Genomic DNA, 22837 nt, shown 5'->3' on the forward strand with positions numbered 1-22837 from the left:
CAGCATTCATTGTTCGTTTCCTGTTCATTTTTTACTGTTTTCATTTGTGGTTTACACTTTGCAGCTCATTGTGTTGTTTGTCTGACTCTACATGGACATTTCAGGACAGACATGAAGCTGGAAACATGCTGCAAACAGTCATTTATTTAAAGAAAGATCACAAAGGACGGGGTTACATCAGAGACAGAGTCGACTGGAAGGACGTTATTATACGCTGTCAGAGTCCACTGTAAGCATTCATGTCTCCCCTCCCACTACACACACTCTCACACACACACACACACACACACACGCACACACAAAGGAAAAACGTTGATGACCCTCTCTACAGATTGTCTGGCAGTATGTTTAGCTGGTTTGTAGGCCCGTCTTCTGAGGCTGTATCAATAATCAAACTATCCATACAAAACATTGAATTCTTACATCCTCGCTGAGCTCTAAACACACTTCAAGTACAAATTAAACATTCAGCGTTATTAGTAGCATTCACATGTCATGACACTGCAACGGGACGATGAAAACGTGATTCAGCTACATTTCAGACGACAAATATGTTTATTGTACAAAACAGAAAAAACATGAACCACGTTAGTAATAGCTGTAAAGGATGTATAGCAATGCTGTTACATGTATCTATCAGTATGTAAAATGCAGCGTTGAGGTAATAAGAGGCTAGATGATGTTTGGGCTTGCTATGCTTAAAGTCGTGCTGATTGAAAATCTCTATAAAGTAATCTGGGGTGTTTTTACACTGACCTGTCAAAACTGTACCATATCTTCTCAGTGAAGTACAGATGTCATGTTACACCGTTAAAAACAGCTGTGCTTGGTTTGTACTGCTTTTCAAACCAAAAACATCTGCAGTGCAAGCTACTCACAGCAACACAACACAAAGCTCGATGACGAACCGTGTAAGGCAAACGAATCTGTAAACAGTAAGCAGACAACAGCAAAAACATTTCTGTTTGATTCAGAGAGACAAGAAGTTCAGCTCTGTAGAAATAACACTAACTGCTATGGCTTAACTACGCCACTCATCCTCATCACTACATTGAATTCAGCCATGTGAACTCAGTGCAGATGATGGAAGTGTGAGGAAGGAATGGCTTGCTCCTACGTTAGATGATCTAATGAATGACTGTGAAGCAGAATGAAGAGAGAATCGTGACTTATGCTTTCCGCTGGTCCAGTGGAGACGTCATGCCTGTAACAGAGATATTTGACTGAAAAGTGACAAAATAAAACAGCTTTTTGAGTCCGGTGCAGCTGCACAGCATAATGGAGATGCATCATGGGTCAGAGTGGAATACAGTATTACTGTTAGATTTTTTGCAATGAAGCTGTCCCACATGACTTAAGTAGATCAGGGCTTGACAGTTTCTGTACATGTTCATTCACAACACGCCCTCTGTCTTTCATGCCACCATTCTGTCACTTCATAGCAAATATACTCAGCATGTTTCAGGGATTGTTTCTTTATTCCCCTCTCCTCTTCGGGATTGTCACCCAGTCCTCACAGCGACCACTTTTTGTCTCCTCCTCCTCCTTCCTTTGTCTTTATAGAGTCATCACAACTTCTTTTCCTTCCTCTTCGGACCCTCGTCCCCCTCAGCCTCACTGAGACCCTCCTCTCTTTGGTCCACGGTGGGCTTTCTGTCTGCATTGCCATAACGCTGTGAAGCAGCGTGAGGCATCGCAGAGTTGCTGTTGTCGCGGCGATGGGAAGCAGAACGAAACACTGCGGAGCCGGCAGACGTGGGTGATGGTGTGTCCACGTCTCTGTCAGGTCCACAGCTTGAGGTGGGAGATGGAGGAGGGAGGGAGGAGGAGACGGAGGGCTGGAAGACAAGTGAAGAGAGGAGGTTGACCTGATGGATAAAGGACACCCTCGGCCACATGTCATTGCTTCATGTGCATGTTTATTCCTCGGTTTGTTCAGGTTTTGTGTATGTTTACCTGTAATGAGATGCTGGACTTGTTGCTCTTTTCTTTGACTTTAGCCAGAACTCCTTTGAGTCCAGAGGATCTCTCCGTCATCTCCAGGGCTGCTCTCAGCAGTCTGGGGGTCTCTGCTCTAACAGGGGCTGACGGGAGCTGAGGGGGCTCCTTCGCCTCTTCTTTGGGCTCAGGTTTCTTTCCCTTAGTGAGCATCTTCCTGTGGTTGAGAGAGCAACATCTATCAGACTTAAAGAAGAATTACATGCAGACAAAGCAGCAAAACTCTTATATAAGTCCACCTCTGGTTTGGAAGCCCCACAACACCTGCGCTGTTCAACAACAGAGGCAGTGTTACATCACTGATACTGGACAGTAACAAACTGTGCTTATGGTTTCCAGATAATATCTGCTTATGTGATGTTTAACCTGGCCTTCTTGCGGAGCAGTTTCTTGGACTCGGGGTAGTGGACCAGGATCTCATTCAAGTCTTTCTTGTCCAGAATGAATAGATTGGCAAATCCATGGGCGATTACATTCGCTGTGCGCCTGTTACCCCCGCCAACTGCAAGCAAACTGCCAATCAGAGACACTGAAAGCAGTCAGTTACAATGTTCATGCAAAAGCACAACAAGCCTCCGTGTCATTCAACAGCACCAGTAAAAATCTCTTCACCTGATCTCTCCAAAGACCGATCCTGCTCTGAGAGTGACAAACACCGTCTTCCCATCTGGTCCTCCAACCACCTGCACCTCCCCCGCCTTTATGATGTACATCTCCCGACCCACCTCCCCCTGAGCAGGACAGAGGAGACAGGCAGAGGTGGACAATGAGCGGGAGAGGGCGACGACAAAACTTCCAGAAACACACATGTTCTTATACACCTACCTTTTTACAGACATAATCCCCAGGTAGGTAAACAACGGAGCGTAGGCTTTTCAGCATGTCAAAGATCATCTGTCTGTCACAGCCCTGTCGAGAGACAAAATGTCTAAAACTGTCAATCTCTTGATGGGATACTCATTGAGCAATGTCTGCCTTTCTGCATTGTGGGTTTTAGGAAATCAGTCTCTGTCAAGTAAACTGTGCTGTTTTTGTGTTCTTACCTGAAACAGAGGGACTTTGCTGACGATGGAGTAGTTGACGTCTATAGCAATGTCCAGGCGCATTTTGTCTGGCAGCTGAGTCAGCAGCTCCTGCTCATCTGGAAGGCAGACAGCATGAACGAAAGGTCAGATGTATAAAACACGCATGAACACGAACACATGATGCTCTCCTTACCCAGCATGCCTTGTGATTGCCAGGTGTAGTTGTACCAGGTTTTGACGCGGTTCTGGACATCTTTGGGGATGCGATAGGAGGACATGTATTTAATAGTGTTGTCCATACATGTGCGGTAGTAGGTCTGACCTGCTGTGGCTGCACCGACCACATCGCGCATCTGAGAGAGAAACAAGCAAAATCAGCCGAAACATTTTGTTAAAAGTTAATTTAACACCTTTGCGGGAAGAGATTTATGATTTATTAGCGTCCTTGCTGATGAAGGCAAAAATGTCTGCATTATATTTCCATACATACCTGTCCAATCATGATAGAGAAGACAAAGACTCCAACAAAGTAGTTGATGAGTTGGAAGACAATCTCAAACAGGGTGGTGGGGTCTGGCAGACCGCCAATGGTGATCAGGGTCTTCACGGCAAAGTAGTAACAGCGAATGTAACTGAGCAAAAGACAGGAGGGGTCAGAGAGGCAGAGGAAGGAAACAGCTTCCAATGAACATGATGGGCGGCAGTTTCAAAATAAATGGTATGGAAAATGAAAGATGCAGCTGGAATAGACCAAAGGAGACACTCACATTGTGGGGACTCGCCTTACTTGTGGGGACAAAATGCACGTCCCCACAATGTAAATCATTCAAGTTTAGGGTGAAGACCTGGGTTTGTGTGTGCATGTGTGTGTGTTTATCCCACCAACCTGTTGCCCTCGCCATTGTACACCCACTTGGTTGATCCTAGCCCATTGAAGGCAGAGCCCCAGTAGTACAGACAGGCATTGCAGTGCAGACAGTAGAGAAGATAGGTGGTGGTACGGATCACCCTGAGAGACGGAGACATTTGTATAAACCGAACACCTGAAACCTTCATCTGTGTCATTGTGTGGCGTCTCAGGGAAGGAAGACATCTGAGAAGAAGGACGCAGTGAAACACGATAGAGAACTGCAGGGCAGTGAGGTACTATGAGGCTGCAGCTGACCTGTAGATGTACGCTTTGGTCAAGATGGCTTCGAGACGCTCGTTGAACTCGAAGAAGGAGTTGATCTGCGGAGGCATTGATAGAGAACGGGGAAATATCTAAAGTAAATTTTAATACTGTAGAAGGTTGTATTGGATGGCTGAAGGGAAATGTGTGAGTAAAAAAACCTTACCTTCAGCAGCCTGGGTAAGCGAAGCAGAGGGTTGATGCCAGTTTTAAAATAGAAGAGCTCCAGAGGAACAAGACTGGCGACGTCAAACTGAAAGACAGGAAGGTAGCACCTCACTGACTGAGCTGCTTCAGTGACTGGTTCAACGATTACAAAGCCCAGAGACGACACTCAGACGTGGACCTTTATTCATCTCTAGTTACTTACTTTGAAGCGGGTGGTTTTCATGTAATTCTTTCTCATTTCTTTTTTGTCACACTGTAATAAAAACCAAACAACAAACAACAGTAAGTTGATCTTAATACACAGTATAAACTTCAGCTGCTAATTGTGGTGATTCAGTATTCGTTTGTTCACTGTTAAACAGTGTTTCCTGTCATTTTAGCCGCCTCTGGACAAAAGATTGTCCGTGGTTTCAGATTCCCACCATGAGACAGCACTCAGATACAGTAACGTCCCCCAATGTCCCACTCACCACTATGTCCCCTCCCCGAACAAACTGCAGCCGCGGCTGGAAGATGGTGATGTCCAGGATGTAAATGAGGTCACACAGGTAGTCGGTCAGCAACCAGTAATAAATATTGTCTGGCGTCTGGTAGGGGAAGGCCCACCGGACTGGGATGAACCATGCGTTCCAGTTCCATGCCAGAGAGACCAATAGCATCCACAGCACGTACATCAGGTCTGAGAAAGGGACGAAGATGAGAGGATGAGTGGGTGAAAGGTGGTTTTAGGGAATGAGAGAGTGGGTGTAGAAAGTAACAGTGGAGTCATTCAGTGAACAAGTGACGGCCACTAAGCAAGCACCAACCACCACTATGCTGCTAACCAGAGGCTGATGGGAGTAAGAGCATGGCAAATAAGCAGGATCTAATCTGTGTTACTAAGACAAATTTGCATCATTTAGAACTTGGTTTTGTGCTAAAGGAAAAGGAACGTAACAAGAAATGGACTGACACACGACGTCCTTAACATCACATGATCAGGACACAGGTGTGTGCACTGTGACAGGACAGTACAGTAGATTCACCTTTACCAAAACCTCACGTTACTTCACTGCATTCTGGCTGCATTGAGCATTAAACGGCTCAGAACTGTGAGGCTGAAATGAAGAGCCCCAGGATAAGTAGTTTCTGAGTAGTTTCAGTAAAGAGGATTCAGCTGTACAGGGCGGTGCTGCGGTCGGCAGTGGGTGGAGTATTCAGATGGGTTCTCACTGGTGAAAGGATCGATGCTGGCGGGGAAGCGGTAGCGCATACAGGCTCCTATCCACCGAGGAGTTTTCACCTTGCAGCAGCTTCTAGACTGCTCCTCCTCTGCCCCACTCTCCACTCCTCCTCCTCCTCCTCCTCCTCCTCCTCCTCCTCCTGATGGACCTGCTTCTGCGTCCGTCTCTCCCTTGTCCACTGGCGGAGCTCCAGGAGCAGGCTGAGCAGCTGGAGCATGAGGAGGAGCTGAAGGGGGGCGAGAGGGGAAGGGACAAACGGTCAGAAGAACATATTTAGAAAACACAGGCGCAGATTTACTGTGGGAGTGGACGAGGTGGCATGTAGCCTCGTGAGAAGATCTAATGCTGGTGATTGTAACTTTCTCTTAAAGAAGCACATGCACAATGCTTTGAGCATTCAAAGTGTCTCCTACAGAAGTTGAAATCACCGGTGTGAAATCTTCCTCTCTTCAATCAGTCCCTCGTGTGTTAAGACATGCATGCACCTGAAATTAGAATATCTCTTGGTTAATGGGACTGTGGAGACTGCTCTCTTACACCTCAGACGCTTTTCCTGCTTGCTCCCTGCTTTGCTCACTTTCTTTTGCTGATATCCTTGTTTTTGTTCTGCCAAAAGTTCTTTAAAGTACTTTTAAATCAGAGGGACCTTACCAACATTGACCACAGCCACCTGGAACCTGTCTCATCTGTCAATGTTCAGTCAATGTTTAGCCACCGCCAATCTCCTCTCCTATCACAGAATCTGAAATTAGCTCTTTATAATGTCAAATCACTGGCCAACAAACCCCTTTTGGCTGTCAGTCAGTCAGACAAAACAGGAGAGGAGGATTGCAGCCATCTTTTCTACACAGTTTGTGTGTAATGGGTGAATTTACATCACCTGAATATCTTGCTCTTGAGCTCAAAGCAGAATTATCAGTGCTCATCATTACATGCGTCGAGATGTTCATCACTGTTGATGCAGGATTTCTCAGAGCTGATCACACTTGGCATCACTGCATATAACCGACTAATCCTGAATGGAGGCCTGAACATTCATATCAGCATAAAGAATGACTCCAAAGCTCTGGAGCTTGTGAATTTAGAGGACAGTTTTGAACTTACCCAACATGTAAATGAAGCCACTGTGCTCGTTGGACCGATGTTACTGCTCAGTGTTTTTCGGATTTTCACATTATCTCAACACAACACTTTGATCTCTTTCTTTTAAAAAGGTGTAACAGCTCTGCCACAAATTCTACTTTCATGAAGTTTATAACCCCTGAACATGACAGACAACAGAGTTTATGGCTGAGCTGGTGTGTTGTGTTACATCAGATTGTACAGGTATACCTAATAAAGTGGCCACTGAGATAAGCTGCACCTAAATTAGGACAAGTCTCAACAAAGATGGACCCACAGGATGCAGAACGGATGGTTTCTGTGTTGGTAATTTTGTTATTAGCTCGTCTGCTCGTCACCAGACCCGATCACAACTAGAAGGAACAGCTGAAATGCTGAAAGGGATTAAACTGTGATCCCTGATGGTGAGGAACACCTAACCCCAGTCAAACCCTTGTGACTGGAGGAAAGAGAAGTTTAGGTGTTGGGCTAACTTAAAGGTATGCGGTTAGTTTTGGATTTATTGAGATGGGTCAATATGTGTTTGGGAACTATCCTTCAGCACATTGAGTTTGAAGTGAAACAATGATTAGAGGTTTAAAGCGCAGAGTTCATCTTTAGTCTGAAGGTGTTTTTTATTTGGTCATCAAAGTCAAAGCTCAGAACTACATGTGAGCATTTTATTTAGGTTAATAGGCACTTGTCTAATAACTTATGGTCCTCTGAAATTGGCAGTCTATCAACTGGTTATGATTACTACATGGTTCAATTGATACATCTTTGGACCGGGTCTCCTCAGGGGTCTAAGACATGGTCTGCTTCTGGCAGTGGACTATCCTCACCAAAAAAATTAAAGTCACTGCAGTATTACTGGTGGTGTGGAGTCGAATGTTCTTTAAATGTCACAACGCGTTTATTCAGCAGCTCTGCCTCACACAAACCAGACTCAGGTGCAACTAATGCATGTTGAAAAAGAGAATTAGTGCAGACCCTGAATGTTACACTCTCTGAAATGTTTATTGAAGCAGTGTTTCAGTGTTTGCCCACAAAGCCTTGCTGATTGTGCAGACCATGCTTCCCTTTTTCAACGGTATGGTGCTGATTTTGTCCTGCATCCAAACCCAACCTGGATCTGCAGCCTGTCCACCTTCTCTACAACTAAACGTGCAGTATTACACTACAGAGGGGATGTAGCTTCTTAACTTATGATTATTCTGATCTGAAATCAGTGACTTTTTAAAGACACAGCACGCCTTCACAATGGCTTTTTTCATTTTCATCTCAACCCCTAACCCAAGCATCTACTTTGGGAACCACTGATCAAAGTACTGAGGGGTGAATTAGGGGCACTAGTGGTACAATTAAGGATGAAGGGGGGAAAGCTGGGAGGTTGAAACTGGGAAGAAGCTACTACTGTTACTTCTCACCTGCGTGTCTATCAGTGGGCAGTTTCATGGTACCTGTGCAGCTTTTCGTTTATAGATGGCAGTCCGAGGTTTGGGTATGACTTAAGTGAGTCCACATTTTCTTGGCTCGACAAGGCTGAGTCTTTTAACCTGGAAATGAAATAAACTATAACACACAGCCGCTGCCAATCTGAGACCTCTATCTGCCTGTATATTTCTGGCTGGTTCCATTTTTGTACGTTAGGGTGGGAGGATTTGTGCTGCATGTTCACTGTAGCTCTAAAGAGCAGCTCACTGTACGTGTGCATAGGTGAAAAAGAGAAGAGCTCACAGGGGATGATGCTGTCTTCGTCTGAGCTGTCAGGGTCAATGAGTTTCTCCTTTGCCTTCTCCGTTCGCTCTTTAAACATCCGGACCAGCTCCTGAAGACGCTCGTTGACCACTGTGCTGGTCTGACTGGCCGAAGACGCCGGACGTTCTTTCAGTCTTCGACAAAAGGCAGAAATAAAATTAGATGATGCTGATTTTTTATTATAGTGAATGTGCGTATATTACTACACGTGTGTGTTTGTGTGTGTGCAGTGCTCACATATCATCTGTGCTGTGCAGGCTGGACTGGCTGGGCCAGGCTCTGACAGGGAGGTTTCCTTCATCATCATCATCTTCGCTTTGGGAGTGCAGCCTCCTACTGTCAAAAGAGACACAGCGACATCACTGGTTCAACTATGAGGCGGCGCAGACACTTATTTTATGTTATTACTGTATGATGGTTCAATGAGTGAATGAGCAAAGACTGGTCACTTCAACTGGAGGAATGAGTGGTGGTGGGTAAATTATGGACTGGGCAGCAAGATGTGTGGATAAAGGTACAGATGAATATTAGATGATTGAATAAAGTGTTTAATAAGGGCTGGATATCTTACATCTTTCTCCAGATAGAGCTACGATCCCTTCCACTACTGTCATGGATGGTCAGAGCAGGGTTTGGAGTGTGTGTGTTTATGAGGGAGGGATGGGGAGAGAGAGGGTGTGTGTGGTGTGTGTGCGCCAGGGAAAACACAATATTAATCCAAGAAACATAACTTATAAGCAATTGATTGTGATTTGTTTATTGACTTTTCCTCTGATATGACAATATCCGTACAGTAGCCAAACTCGCAAGAATGTGAAAGCAAACAACACAGAAAACCACCAAACAACACAAAACAAGAAGCTCTCAGCAGTTTAGCTCCACAGTTAGTGTTATTATTGTGTGTGTGTGTATGTGTTGGTTTGCTGTGTGGCTCATTTTGACAGCAAACTGAAAGAAATGTCACATTTTCCCAAGCAGCACACATGATTTCTGCAGGACGCTGAATACGAACAGAAAACATTGTGCTTCTACCAGCAGCCAGTAGAGGGCAGCAGATCTATTTCAAGCAGCACTAAACAGAGAAGCGAAGAGTTTCACTCCAAAATGACACTCATGATTAATTAAAACCATGAATGGTGCTGAAACATAATTGTGTCACTGAACTTGTCTATATTTTTTATAAGGAAATGCTTTGTGATATAGATTCTTCATAATTTTGTGTTTTTCCAGCGACCAGTGGTTAAAATGATCTCATTTTGGATAAAAACACTCCACTTGCCAACAGAGAAGCTTGTGTTTGTCTCCTGTGTGATGCTTTGGCCGTGACTGTATGAAACCTATGCACATGCTTTGTTTCACTGGAGAGAAAGAATAATTACTGCTGAAAGAAAATTAAAAGCAATATAAGTCAGACGATCCATGAATTTCCTTACTCTTTATCTCCTTTACTGTGGATGAAAGGCATGAGGGGAGAGTAAGAGATTAAAAATACTGTAACGCACACCCAGATAAGATGGAATTTTAATATCTACACTGAGCCTTTCAGAAACATTTACAATATGACATTGATTATTTACCACTGGTGCCAAAGGACGCTTTGATGCTTCAGAGTAGTATTTCTCACCTTTGACGACCTCCAGAAGGAGTCACGGGGACGGTCAGGGTGGTAAGTTTGGGTTCCAGGGGGGTGAGGATTTGGGGGATATTGCTCTGTCCCTCCCCTCCTCCACCTTCCCCTCCTCTCTCATGGTCTGAGTCGACATCCTCGACATTGACTGCCGGACGAAGGCTGAGGCTGGAGCTCTCTGGAGAAGTCGAAAGGCACAAAATGTTTGCAGATTAATGAAAAGCACCACGAATAATGTGAATGTGTTTGGACAAATAGAGCCGCGGTACAGCATGGCAAGCTACAAAAGCTAGTCACAATTACAAGCAGAGAGGTGGGGTAGGACACGGTGAGAAGGAAGCAGATTCACCAGGATCTACATCGGGCTAATGCAGGAGGATCCACCTGTAAACGAGGCCATGCATAAGAGTGCCCTGACCACTGAGAGGAATAGCTACTGGCTACTCTGGATTATGGTGCACTGGCACACATCTGTCTTCTTTATTAAACACAAGAAGTGTCAACAGTTAGTACATTGTACTCTTTCACAAAACAATAGTTTGAGGATGTGCATACACACCTCTTTTTATTCCTTAGCAAGAAAATGAACTGTGCTGCTTTATTCACATCACATCTGAGCTTACATGACAAATGACAGCATGAGACAACACATAAACATACAGAAATACACTACCAAAACACCAAAACACTACTTTTTCCCTGACCGTGTGTTCATGATCCTTAAAACGCTGTCAATGCGTTTGCCGAGACACCTGAACTCAGCTGATCATTTACTGCTCGTAAACTCAATCAGCTGTTTTTTTCATTTTAGGGCTGGTTTATCCTGAAGCCACATTTCATTTCATTATGACTGAGTTCAGGTCTCTACAGAGGAATCCCACAATGGAATAAAGTTGACTTCCCACGGCTGCAGATTCACCTGTGGGTCTTACTGCTGAAATATCTGAGTCATCTTCAATGAAGAACGCCGGGTTAGAGAGACCCGACAGCTGGCGGGACAGCGAGTTGAGCTGCTTTGATGGGGGGCTGACAATAGGCGGTAGACGTGGGTAGGATGGCACATTGGGCAGTTCGAGGGCACCACCATTGGGGGAGGATGGAGAGGGGGAGCGAGAACGGAGCTGAGGATGGTGAGGAGGAGGGAGAGGGGAGTGTCGGACGAGCCGGTTGAGTTCAACATCTTGCTGATTCTTGTCTTGCGTCTGCTTTTGCTGTTGTTGTTTCTTAGGCATCTTGAGGCATAAGGCTGTTGAGGCGGTTCCGGACGTTGAGGAAGTACTGCTGAGTCCGGCTGGGGAACTGGGAGACCTTCTGTGGGATGTCTGAAAAGCTCTGGGAAAGACTGGACAGACTGGGACCGACTGAACCGTCTGAGCTTTTGGGCAAAAACTCATTCAGGGTCTGGGCAATATTTCGGGGGACCTGCGTGAGTCGGATTTGGGACAGCTCTTGGCGCAGTTCAGGGGGTAGGGTTGGTAAGTACTTGGTGATGTCAGAGAGCTGGGTGGGTAGCTTAGGCATGGAAGGTATTTTGGGAGGGGAGATGCCGTTCTCTTTGAAGAAGGCGTTGATGTTGCCGAGGCACTCAGAGGTGTGGGGAATGCGCATCAGGCAGCTCTTAAATGCATCACAGCTGACTGGAGCTAAAGAGGATACAAGTTGACAGGCAGTATATAAGCAAGGTGGAAGACAGGTGCAGTAGACAGTCAAACAGCAATGTAGTCATAACGTTAAACTTCTTCTTGATGAAGACTGATAATGATCAAGGCCTACAGTCACCAGGCAGCATGTTCAGTAACAGTCTGCACACAGACAAGCACCTAAAACAACTGTCAGTTTAGCAGCTTTTGAGTTCAACACAACACCATCAGCCAGTCATGTATACAGGAATGAAACTGCTAGTTAGAGCAGTATATAGATTGTCCCAAGAAAAACAAAATAAACATAACAGAGTAGAGTAGTACATACCACCACAGCCATCCCCAGTAGCTTCCTCCTCCTACAAAAAAGACAAAGTGTATGAACAAATGGAGGGTTTTTACCAGAAATGTTGTAAATATATCTGATTTCTGGCTAGAACTTATCTGAGATCTAAGAAAATTCTGTTTCAAGCTCTTTTTATTCAAGCTTGTTTTTAAAGTAAGACATGAAAGGACGGGGCAGGGAGGAGAGGAAACAAAACTTAATGAGAGCCCTTCTTAAAGGTTGAAGTTACCATGAGGTGAAACATTCAGCACTGTGCATGTTCACCCTGTGGACATTACTTTGTCAGACGTCCTGTCAGCTTTGGTGCTTTGACCGTCCTCCTCTGTTTTCTGTGGCTGCTGGGTTATAGGCTTTGCCTCTGCATTGGCTTCCTGGGTCTCCGGCTCTGGTTCTGGTTCTGGTTTGGGCTCCGGCTCTGGCTGTGGCTCCAGTTCACAGGTCTTAACTGGTTCAGGACATGGAGGTGGGGAGGGGGAGGTCTGCGGTGGTACTGCTTCCTCCTTTAACTCTAGATTTCAAGTGATTTTAAATATTAGAATACACAGAGATCATAAGAAATATACTATGATGGGGTTGTTGTAAGGGGTTTAAGAAATTTTGAGCTCGAGCGTGTTATGCTATCTGCTTCAGCTTCACTTTCAAGGCGAATTCAAAGGAAAAAAGAAACTGTGTGCAGTGATAGATGCCGGCTTCATCTCTACCTGGCTCCTGCAGGGTAAGTTCCTCAGTCTCTTCCTTGTGCTCCTCCTCAGCAAAGCTCTGATCCTGTCTGCAAGACAGGACAGGGGACAAAATAGTTGGACAGTTCATGTGCTTAATGAGACTGTGTGGCAATGTGAGGGTCCCCACACTGAGCCCACCGCCCAGTTTGCTCAGTGTAACTTGGTTGTTGTTGGTTGCAGTAAAAGAGTGCTACAGTTAGAATGGACTTGCTAGTATTTTTAGGGAAAATCAAGCTTAATATAGGATTGAAATAGTACCTTACCAGTAATTTTGAAATTTCATTTTGAATGAAATCCTGTTTGCAACCTCTGAAAGTGGTGATTTGGCTGTATTTGTGCAGGTTGGACATGCAAAGTAGTTTTGAGTGTAAACATTGAAATCGGATGTGACTCAACTAAAAATGATGATGAGGTAATAATGTAAAGCTGGGGTTCAATGCCTGTGAATGGTGTACATAATGTGATAATTATTTACATTTATATTTGTATTTATATTGGGCTTTTCTAGTCTGACAACCACTCAAAGCGCTTTTACAACACAAGTCTGCACTGACCCATTCACATGATGATGACTAGGCACAGCATCGGGAGCAATTTAGGGTTCAGTGACGCTCCACCTGAGAGCAACGACAGATGTAAATCTATGTATTGTGTGGCCCTTTGAGTACAAATTTCTGATTTTACGAGGTGCACTTCAATGAACTAGCCAGAATCAACATGCCCATTAATGCCACCAAAACAGGGTAAAGACTCTCAGCACAGCCATAGCCACCAAAAGACCCCAGCTCAGGCTCTTACCACAGCTCTCTTGTGGGAAACCTCACTCTACTGTCTTTGTTCCCAAAGCAGCCAGCCTTTGCGACCTCTGTAACACCAGCACTGCCCAGGAGGTGGCCCTCATGAACAACAGGGCTTTTCTGGCGGGGTGTTTGGACCGTGTCACCCACCAGAGGGCAGAGCTGTCACCTACAGAGATCAGGGAGGTTCAGATGATGCCTGCCTCCCGCACCTCTTTCCAACTCGGTCAGTTGTCACCCAGACAGTCAGGTAACAGTTGAGCAGCTGGAGTTGTTACTCCCCAGTAACAACCTCCTCGCCATAACAGCAGCAACACCAACAGCATAGCAGTGGATGGCGCTACCCAGGCCAGACCTGCTCAGCTGCCCACGCCACAGCAGAACGGGACAGCAGCTGTGTCCTCAGCCTTATTCTCAGAGAGTGTTTCTTCTCAGACACACTTTAGCTCGAGGATTGGTTCAGCGGTTAGCATTGGTTGCTTTGTCCACTCAGATTTTAGCTATGTTGCCATAGGTGTTAGCACTGTTTACCTGGATTTGTCTCTAATATTACCTCCCTCCCCAGGGGAGGTTATAACGGGAAGGTGGTGTGTTATGGCTGCTCATTTTTCAAAGTGGGCTTGAGAATTTTGTCCTACATCAATTATTAGTTGATTCTCGCTGCCTCCAGGTAGGGGGTGGAAAGCCACACACTGCTGGTCATTCAGCATGTCAGTTGGGCTTTGGCAGCAACCGCAAGAGCGCCATGCAGCCCAGCCAGCAGACGCTGTACCTTGGGCTGCTTTTGGACTCCTGCGCCATGATTGCATATCTGTCGGAGGAGTGGGCGATTCTACAGGTGATTCTCCAGCTGATTCAATGCCTCAGGTCTGTGTCAACAGTACCTGGTGATGCACTAACTGGAAACCTACAGCACTGGTTTGTGCATATAGTCGAGCTCCTCCTGCCACATTAATCAGCTGGAGCTCACTGCAGTGCAGAGGGTGTTGCATCACTTCACTCAACAGCTGAGTGGAAAGCACATCATGGTGAGGTCACACAACACCACAGTGGTGCCTTACCTCAGCAGGCAGGGGGGTGTCAGATGCCCTGCCATACATAAGTTGGTGGTCTCCATCCTGACCTGGGCTGATAGCCATCTCCATTCTGCTCAGGCAAAAGCACCTTCTGCATGGGGGTCCACAGGTTGAGGTCCCCTACTCAATACTTTGCTCCACTATGGGAACTCCAAACAGTCCTGGAGGGCCTCGCAGGGCCGCTGATTGAACCCACGGGATGAGACAAGCCTAGTCTGTCAGTGATGACAAGGGATCACGACATCTGAATCCAGCTTTCTGGCCGAAGGTGATCGCCTCTTTATTCGGGTCATCGGTTATTCGGCTGTGAGCTTTCTTCTCTCCATATGCAAACTGAGGAAGAGGAGCGCCTGTCTGCACACCACAGTGGTCGGACTTAGGGACCCTCAGGTGGGCAGCGGTCGGCTGGTGGGCTGCTGTCTATGCTCTATTGTTGGTAGGGTTCAGACTTCATTGTTTGGGCCCAGCTGGGAGTACATCTCATCCCTACGGCTTTCGCCTCAGGTTTAAACCAATAGTGAAGTGAGCATGTACAAAATAGAAACAGAGCTACTGCGATGTGATGTGACTCTACCCACTAGCCCAGCTGGAACTGGGGACTGTTCATGATTAACTTATCATCTCATACTTTTCACTTGAGACTGCAGCATGTGGAAGCATGACCCTTACTCAGTGTTAGCTACCTTAGCAGTTAGTGTTTTCTCTCTGTTGGCATACAACAGCTCATTTGGTGACCACCTGTAACAGGCAAGCTTATTAAGGCTTCCCTATCTGTATGCACAGGATAGTAATAAAGTTATAGTTGCAGGTCAAATTTATTCATTTCATTGCATAATAATAGTAGCCCATTACCTAATCACAATGTTACCACAAGGTACTCACTTTGTCTGTCAATGTTCACGTGCGTTAATCATTAATAATCCGACGGAAAATATCCAGGAGCATCCGGACACAAATATTACGAACTCGGCTGTGAGGTCGAATAAACCGGATCAGGAGATTTTAGAAATTTTTGAAAAACAGCACGGAAAATATTCCATTTTTCGTCCGTCCATTATTTTCCCAGCGTCTCCAGAAGTGAAGCAGCGGCGGCGGCAGCAGCAGGTGCGCTCTGTTACCGGGGGAACCGTTAAGAGGGGAGAAAGAGGGCGGGTGTGTGTGTGTGTGTGTGTGTGTGTGTGTGTGTGTGTGTGTGTGTGTGTGTGTGTGTGTGTGTGTGTGTGTGTGTGTGTGTGTGTGTGTCTGTGGTTTGTGGTGCTGGTGGAGGGGGGGTGCTGCTGTTTTCCTGAGGGATGCTGTGGTTGCTATGGCACGGCTGTGTGATGCTGAGGCAGAGCTCGCACAAAGATCACGTAACAAGAACCCACGGGATTTGGGACCTGAATGAGCGTGCTGGATCAGCGCGAGGCTGGGAGCAGAGCTCACGCGCCTAGGCGACACTAGGCATACAGGGGGTACTGAGGCTGTGGGGTCTCCTCAATGATGGAAAGAAGCAACGCCTTACATTTACGTGGGAACTACAATTTCAGGAACTTGTACTTTAGTATTTCCATTTAATTTAAGTATAAAGTAAATACTCCGACACATTTCAGAGGGCAAAATTGTACTTTTCCCTCCTGTTCAGATTTAACATAGAAAAACCTATGAACATATTATTCCGGATGAATGCTTTGAACTATGCAATGTAAATCAGCAGCTTTAAACTTTAAAATGCTGCATTAAAATGCTCTGAAATTGGCCATATTGCTGCATAATAAGGTCAAAAATGAATGCAGGCGTTTTACTTGAGCATATTGTTCTAAATACTTGCAGCCCCAGGTTTCTTACTATAGTCTCACCATCAGTTCAATAAGCTGCCGTAGACAGTGACGACACGCAGCAGTCATGAGTATTATTTCTAATATAATATAAACACTCTCACGTATCTAACAGGCACAGCACAGGAGCAGCATGACACACGTTCTAGGAGAAACATCCATATTTGCATTCTTACTCTTCGTCTTTTCTGCGGTCCACTTCACTCTCCTCTTCTTGTGGCACTGGCAGCCTGTCATAGTGAATACGCACATGACTTGACAAGGATGCTTCTAAAATACAGAAATGGTCAAACACAGACATACTTTCTCTCTCTCTCTCTCTAATTGAGCACGAGGACTTACTCAGCTTCAGGCTCCTCCAGCAGCTCTTGACTCCCCAGTGAGAGTTTGATGGACTGCCCTTCACTGGCCATCTGTCTAATGGCCATCTCAGCTGTCTGCCTGGCCACCTCCTCAGCCATACGTGCCATCTCCAAACGCTCCTGCAGGAGACTGAAGAGAGACAGGGCACACTTACATCGCTGTGAGGAGTGGTAAATGTTAATAATGTGGTAAATCACATTTTGAATGTGACTAGAGTTTCCTTGCTTTTTGTTGAGCCTTGAGATCCCAACACTAAACTAGGTTAATTTAGCTCTATCACTGTTTCAGTCACTGTGTACAGCTGCATATCTATGGCTCCAGAATCCTCCTGAATAATTTCAGATCACTTTTTAATCAAACTACAGAGACAGGAAAACTGTCTAGAGCTGGTGAGGATGCTTTGACCCCCGGCCTCCTCATTCAACAGGGTGACTATGATTGATGATGCTCTGTGACAGAACTCTTCAATATGATGATTATGATGGAGGGATATCTCAAAATTTGTTTAGGTTTGCAGCACTTGTTGCTGATAAGCATCCAGCCCGTTGTCTTAACTGGAAAGATCATTCAGGTTAGTCATGCTCCAGTATTTTGACAACTGTTATGGACTTTCAATAAACATGACTAAATTGCAGTTATTTTAATTATCATTTGATATAATAAAGGGCATTTACATCCAGTGGAAGTGACTTAACGTACTGCAGCTGTGACCACTTCCACCCTCTTCTTCTCCACCTCTCTCTTACCGTTCCTCCATGGTAGCCAAAGCTACATCTTCGGCCTCCCTCTTGATGCTTTCAATGAACGGTGTCCAGCGGCCTGTCTGTGTCTCAGCATCTTCTTGAGATAGTTTCATCACGCTCTCTGAAGGTTGTGCATTTAGGTTGGCGTCACCGCTCTTCTGAGTCTGCAGCGAATTGGACTGCGTCTGCTGCGAAGCTTCCTGCTGTTGGCTTGCTGCTGGTGATGGTGGAGTCAGTGTCGTGTCGGATGCTGCTGCAGCTTTGGGCTGATCATCACACTTCTGCTGGCCCTCGTTGTCTGACTCCACGTCTTCTAGCACCATGTCAGGTTTGAGTTTGGATGACACTGTGAGGGGGTAACAAGGGCCGATTCGTGCGTAAGAAGCAAGAAACATGCTGTAGACATTCGACATGTTGGTGATATGCAATTATGCAAGGGTAAGTATGGACATGCATCACAAGCTGGAGCTGATCTAATGACAGGAATAATGACTTTACTGTTTGTACTATAATTGGTTTGGGTAATGGTAGACAGCTATGGCTCAAGTTTCAACATGGGGGGTTTGAGAGGTGGAGGTGGAGGTCATATGTAATTCATCTTTAGTAGAGTAGAGGACGCGTGGAAGCAATGGAAAGAGTTAAAGATGGGAAAACTCCTGGTAGGCGTAAGATGTTCTTTATATTCATAAGACCACCACATGAATAATTTGACACAGAGTCTTTATTAATCCTGCAGTAATCTTACATTACAGTATGTAATCATGTTTAACACCACCTTGAGCAAAGTATGGTTCCTTCAGTTCAAGTCAAACCCTCTGAAACAACACCACACCATTGCCCCACACCACATTTCACAGTTCAAGGTTCCAGACATAGATCAGGTGGATCACAGTCGGCCTTGCGCTGTATGGAGGACTGGTTCATCTGTGTTGTGCAACCTCAGTTAATCCTCTAACACAATCAAGACCCAAACTGAGCTCAACTTTCTTTTGAGAATAATAATTGACAAATTCTTACGGAGTAGGACTTACACATGAAAAATAAATTGTGATTATAACGTCTTCTAAACGGCAAGTAGAAACACAGATATAGCTTTAGTTTGTCCATAAAAAACTTATTGAATGAATATAGCTGCCATTTAATTATTAGTTCCAGATTTCTGTGACTTGGGACATTTTATACTGACGTTTTACTAAACAGAAAAACATTTGTGTTTACATGAATGACCACAGCATCGACTTCTTCTTCTGGATATGAAAATGGCAACATGAATATAGTGCACATTGCCATAGGTCAAAGCACAGTAAAATAGCAGAAAGACGTCCTCTCTGCAATCTTTTGTGCGTGAAACCTACAGGAATTTTATGAATGGAAATTACTAAACGTTTCTGTGTCAAACAGAAAGTGTGCAAATTCAAATCACGAAGACAAAACACGTCTATTTAGCTATGAACATACAGTACATGTCTTAGGTGTGCCAGTGAGCACATTTCAGGTTGAAATACATTCATATGAAACTGTATCGAGTACAGTAAGGTGAGTTGAATATATCTATATTCTTGAAGTATTTTACAGCTGCCTAGTTTCTGTATTGAGCTGCACGCTGCACAGTTCCTGCCAACAGTACAATATGTCTATTGGTAAATCTCTGTCTGTCTGTCTGTCTGTCTGTCTGTCTGTCTGTCTGTCTGTCTGTCTGTCTGTCTGTCTGTCTGTCTGTCTGTCTGTCTGTCTGTCTGTCTGTGTGGGAATCAGAGCGTCCCCCAGTCGTCTCCTCCTGCTGTTTAAGGGGCTCGCACCACCTTCCCCCCTGAAACAGAAGGAGAAGAGGCACTGAGTTAGGCTCCGGCCGTCTGACCAAAACACCTCTTCGAAAACTATGGAGGGGAAAAACAGGAGAGTGCTTCAACAGAAAACACGCACCGTGCTTTCCAAATATGTACACATCTACAGGAGTTACTCAGAGGGACAAATGACCGGCATCTTGAAGAAGCTGAATCAAATGCACCCCGTGTTATTCAACAGATCTTTTCTGCTAGTTTAGGCATTACTCTCTGGTGACTGTGGGAAACATTATGTGATATAAATCCCTTTGATTGAACTGTGAATTGTGGCGCTCAGGAACACTGGTGCTGGCAAGAAAATGGCAAGCAAAGGGGGTTTTTTTTGGTATAATTAAGCGAATAAAACCTAAACTCACCTTTCTGTAGAATTTCAGCTGCACCCTGAGAGCAAAACAAAGTAAAAACATACAAACAAAAACAGTTGTGTAAGTTGCATTAGTGACAATTCATATCAGAAAAGCTGGATGGTAAAAGAAAGGCTGGAGAAAGAAGCATTTATTGATTCCCAAACGTTACCTCAGCATCATCTTTGGGTGGAATGGCAGGCTGAGGCAGCTTCAGGCCCAGTCCTGACATGAACCAGCCAACCACGCTGTCAACAGACAAACGTATGAGCTGCATGCACTCAACACTTTACACTATACACTTCACTGTTAAGTTAAGACCCTCGTCTCTGAAGCTTCACGTGCTCCAGCTGGCTTGTTTATATGGTTTCTGACAATATTATGTTGCGGTATGTTTTGATGCTTTGTCTGTAAGAGCTGTGCAAGCCACAGGTGTACTAGAGAAAAAGATGGCTGAATTCCATTTAGCGTCAGTTTTATTGTGCTAACTGTCACATAAACTCCATATTTTCCCCTTAGAGATCAATAGTGTCCTTCTAGTTTTTAGCTTGTCTTGTCTTGTGTCATTTAGGCGGACAGTGGGGCTCCAAACATACCCTGAGGACTTGCTATCAGTATCCAGAGAGATTCCACTCAGAGATTCAGGTGGTGGAGACAAAACTGGGGAGAAGAGAAAAACATGAAGCTCACTTCTCAAAATATTGTACAGAACAACTATTCTTTGATGCCTGTCTGTGAGTGTGTGCGTGTACTTTTGTCCAGAGAGGAGCGGGAGGACTTGGTAGATGGTTCTACAGGCACGGCACCAGGGGGCAGTATAACTGGCTGAGGGACCATCTGCTTAATCCAGTTCACCATGCTGCAGCAGGAAAAGACAGAAGTCAGCCCGTCACGTTTCTAGGTCTTTTAACTACCTGTGTGTGTGTGTGTGTGTGTGTGTGTGTGTGTGTGTGTGTGTGTGTGTGTGTGTGTGTGTGTGTGTGTGTGTGTGTGTGTGTGTGTGTGGTTTGTGGTGCTGGTGGAGGGGGGTGCTGCTGTTTTCCTGAGGGATGCTGTGGTTGCTATGGCACGGCTGTGTGATGCTGAGGTCTTCAATACGCTTTTACTTTTATGTCTGCTTGCTTACTTTAGTTTATCATTGGTGTGTGTGTGTGTGTGTGTGTGTGTGTGTGTGTGTGTGTGTGTGTGTGTGTGTGTGTGTGTGTGTGTGTGTGTGTGTGGTAATGGGTGGTTTATACTCACTTGGGAGGGAAATGATTGTTCACACTCTCGACCTCTGACACCTCATCATCGGACACCATCTCCACCACCGGGATGTGTGGGAGGGGATCAAAATCTGGACAGATAGACAGACCAATCAGAGAGCAGCCATCAGCTCAGCAGCGGGTGTGATGAGTTACTGATATTTAATTACAAAACACAGACAAATGATCAAGAGACTTACCTGGCAGTGTTGCCACTTCATACACCTGGGACAAAAGAGATGACATGCATTTAAAGTCAAGCCATCCGTCAGAGAATGGATGACCTTCTTACCTTTTTACATCACTCTTGGAGCCCATTAAGGAATTATATTATTAATGAATATGTAATTAAGATGTAATGTCAGTGTGAGCACCACAGAGGTTAATGGCGATCTGTTATTTGCTTGTCTATCAACACCACACGGTACAGGCCGTATGTGTGTCTGCCCATGTGAGCTGACGCCGCCGCCGTTAGCTAAATAAACATAATGAGGTCCTCAGGTCTCACCTCAGTGTGTTCTTCCTTGTTGTCGTCGTTAGTCTCTTTGTACTTCTCATCAGGCTGAGGCAACACCTTGGTCAGACCCTGAGTGACCCAGCCAATCACTCCAGACCTGGGAAGAAAAACCGGATGGAGTTTACCTTTGAGAAATGTATTCAGCATGAAATGTTCAGTCCTATCTAATCGCACCGTACCTCTCTCCATCCTCTCCGGACTGGTAGACAGCAAAGAAAGAAAAACAACATTTAGATGCCAAAAAAGTCTCTTATATTCAATGCAATAGTTTGATAAAATAGCTCCTCCTGAGAATCTATAGCAATCACAAGGCGTGATGACACTGGCTTTACGACCCAACACCTATGCAATAGCAGGAAAAGCTGCTTTTTAAATTGAAGTAATGCATAAGAGTGCGAATGCCAGAATATGCATTATATAGTAGTTTAATCAAAATGTGGTCACCTCTGGCTAACATGCTCTACTGTTTTGACTTCATCACATAAAAGACTACATTGAAGTTTAGCTTTGGTGGGATGTGACCAATCATCTGGCGTCCAATCGCACCAATTTATCCGTCTGGTCGTCGACTAGCATACTCAGATTTCTCTCTCAGCCTGCATGTGCATTCAAACATCTATACGCCCACCCTGCTGTCAGAGTTGGTCCTGTTGAGTCGAGGCGAGCCAGACGGTTGCGGCAGGGTGCTGACGAACCCATTAGACAGCCAACCTAAAACTCCAGTCTGGGCCTGGCTGGAGAGCAGGAGGAGAAAGATGGCGAGGTGTGAGTATGTCCACACAGCCACACACACACACACACACACACAAACACTCACTCATACAGAGGAACTAGTGGACAGAGAGCTTTACCTGTCCTCTGAAACTTCGTCTGTGTTTTTCAGTGGAGGACTCTTCACTGTGGGATGAGTGAAAAACAAAGCGTACAACTGTTTACATTGTTATTGTTACACAAGCAGAAAACTGGTATAAAGCAAATGGAAAACAATCCTCACCCTCTTTGTTTTTGGGGTGGTCCTGTCAGGTCGGACAGACAGAGATAGAAAAAGAATTAGAAGTATACTCAGAAATCATACTGTGTGTGTGCTGATGTGTGTGCTGATGTGTGTGTGTGTGTGTGTGTGTGTGTGTGTGTGTGTGTGTGTGTGTTGTCGTACAGTAGCAGGGATATTAGCAGCCTCATCAGTCGTGGGAGCTCCAGGGGGCTGGGGGACCACTTTCACCACCCAGTTAAACATCCTGTTGAAAACACACACACTCTGAGTCAGCCCCTCCAAAGCCATTGATCAAACATTGCAGATGACGATGATAATT

At 45.2% G+C, this 22837-nt stretch overlaps 1 protein-coding gene across 1 annotated transcript; it reads right to left on the reverse strand.

The window, feature by feature from the left end:
* Positions 1-127: 127 nt before the first annotated feature.
* LOC139337428 (cyclic nucleotide-gated channel beta-1-like) lies at positions 128-22761 on the reverse strand. The gene is made up of 38 exons (XM_070971982.1): positions 22681-22761; positions 22519-22540; positions 22376-22421; positions 22153-22258; positions 21704-21723; positions 21516-21621; positions 21208-21232; positions 21006-21099; positions 20516-20622; positions 20360-20423; positions 19936-20011; positions 19776-19800; positions 17579-17921; positions 16812-16961; positions 16646-16699; positions 12759-12826; positions 12336-12565; positions 12040-12070; positions 11302-11714; positions 10991-11192; positions 10069-10249; positions 9878-9892; positions 8682-8780; positions 8424-8578; positions 5575-5811; positions 4833-5041; positions 4565-4615; positions 4361-4447; positions 4189-4253; positions 3910-4032; positions 3514-3655; positions 3217-3376; positions 3042-3139; positions 2824-2907; positions 2611-2729; positions 2365-2511; positions 1957-2155; positions 128-1838 (listed from the first exon to the last, which is right to left on the reverse strand). The coding sequence occupies exons 1-38, from the start codon at positions 22759-22761 to the stop codon at positions 1569-1571; spliced, it is 4704 nt and encodes a 1567-aa protein (XP_070828083.1). The 3' UTR covers positions 128-1568.
* Positions 22762-22837: the final 76 nt, after the last annotated feature.

Source organism: Chaetodon trifascialis, chromosome 10 (genome assembly GCF_039877785.1).
Source record: "Chaetodon trifascialis isolate fChaTrf1 chromosome 10, fChaTrf1.hap1, whole genome shotgun sequence".
NCBI lineage: Eukaryota > Metazoa > Chordata > Actinopteri > Chaetodontiformes > Chaetodontidae > Chaetodon > Chaetodon trifascialis.

Bases quoted from the DNA above. Each gene is read 5' to 3' on its own strand.
- LOC139337428 (XM_070971982.1), bottom strand. From the start codon at position 22,761: ATGTTTAACTGGGTGGTGAAAGTGGTCCCCCAGCCCCCTGGAGCTCCC. The intron at 21,233-21,515 runs GTGAGACCTGAG...CTTTTGTCCCAG, and splicing joins ACAAGGAAGAACACACTGAG to GTGTATGAAGTGGCAACACT. The intron at 10,250-10,990 runs GTGAATCTGCAG...CGACTTCTCCAG, and splicing joins TTCAGCAGTAAGACCCACAG to AGAGCTCCAGCCTCAGCCTT.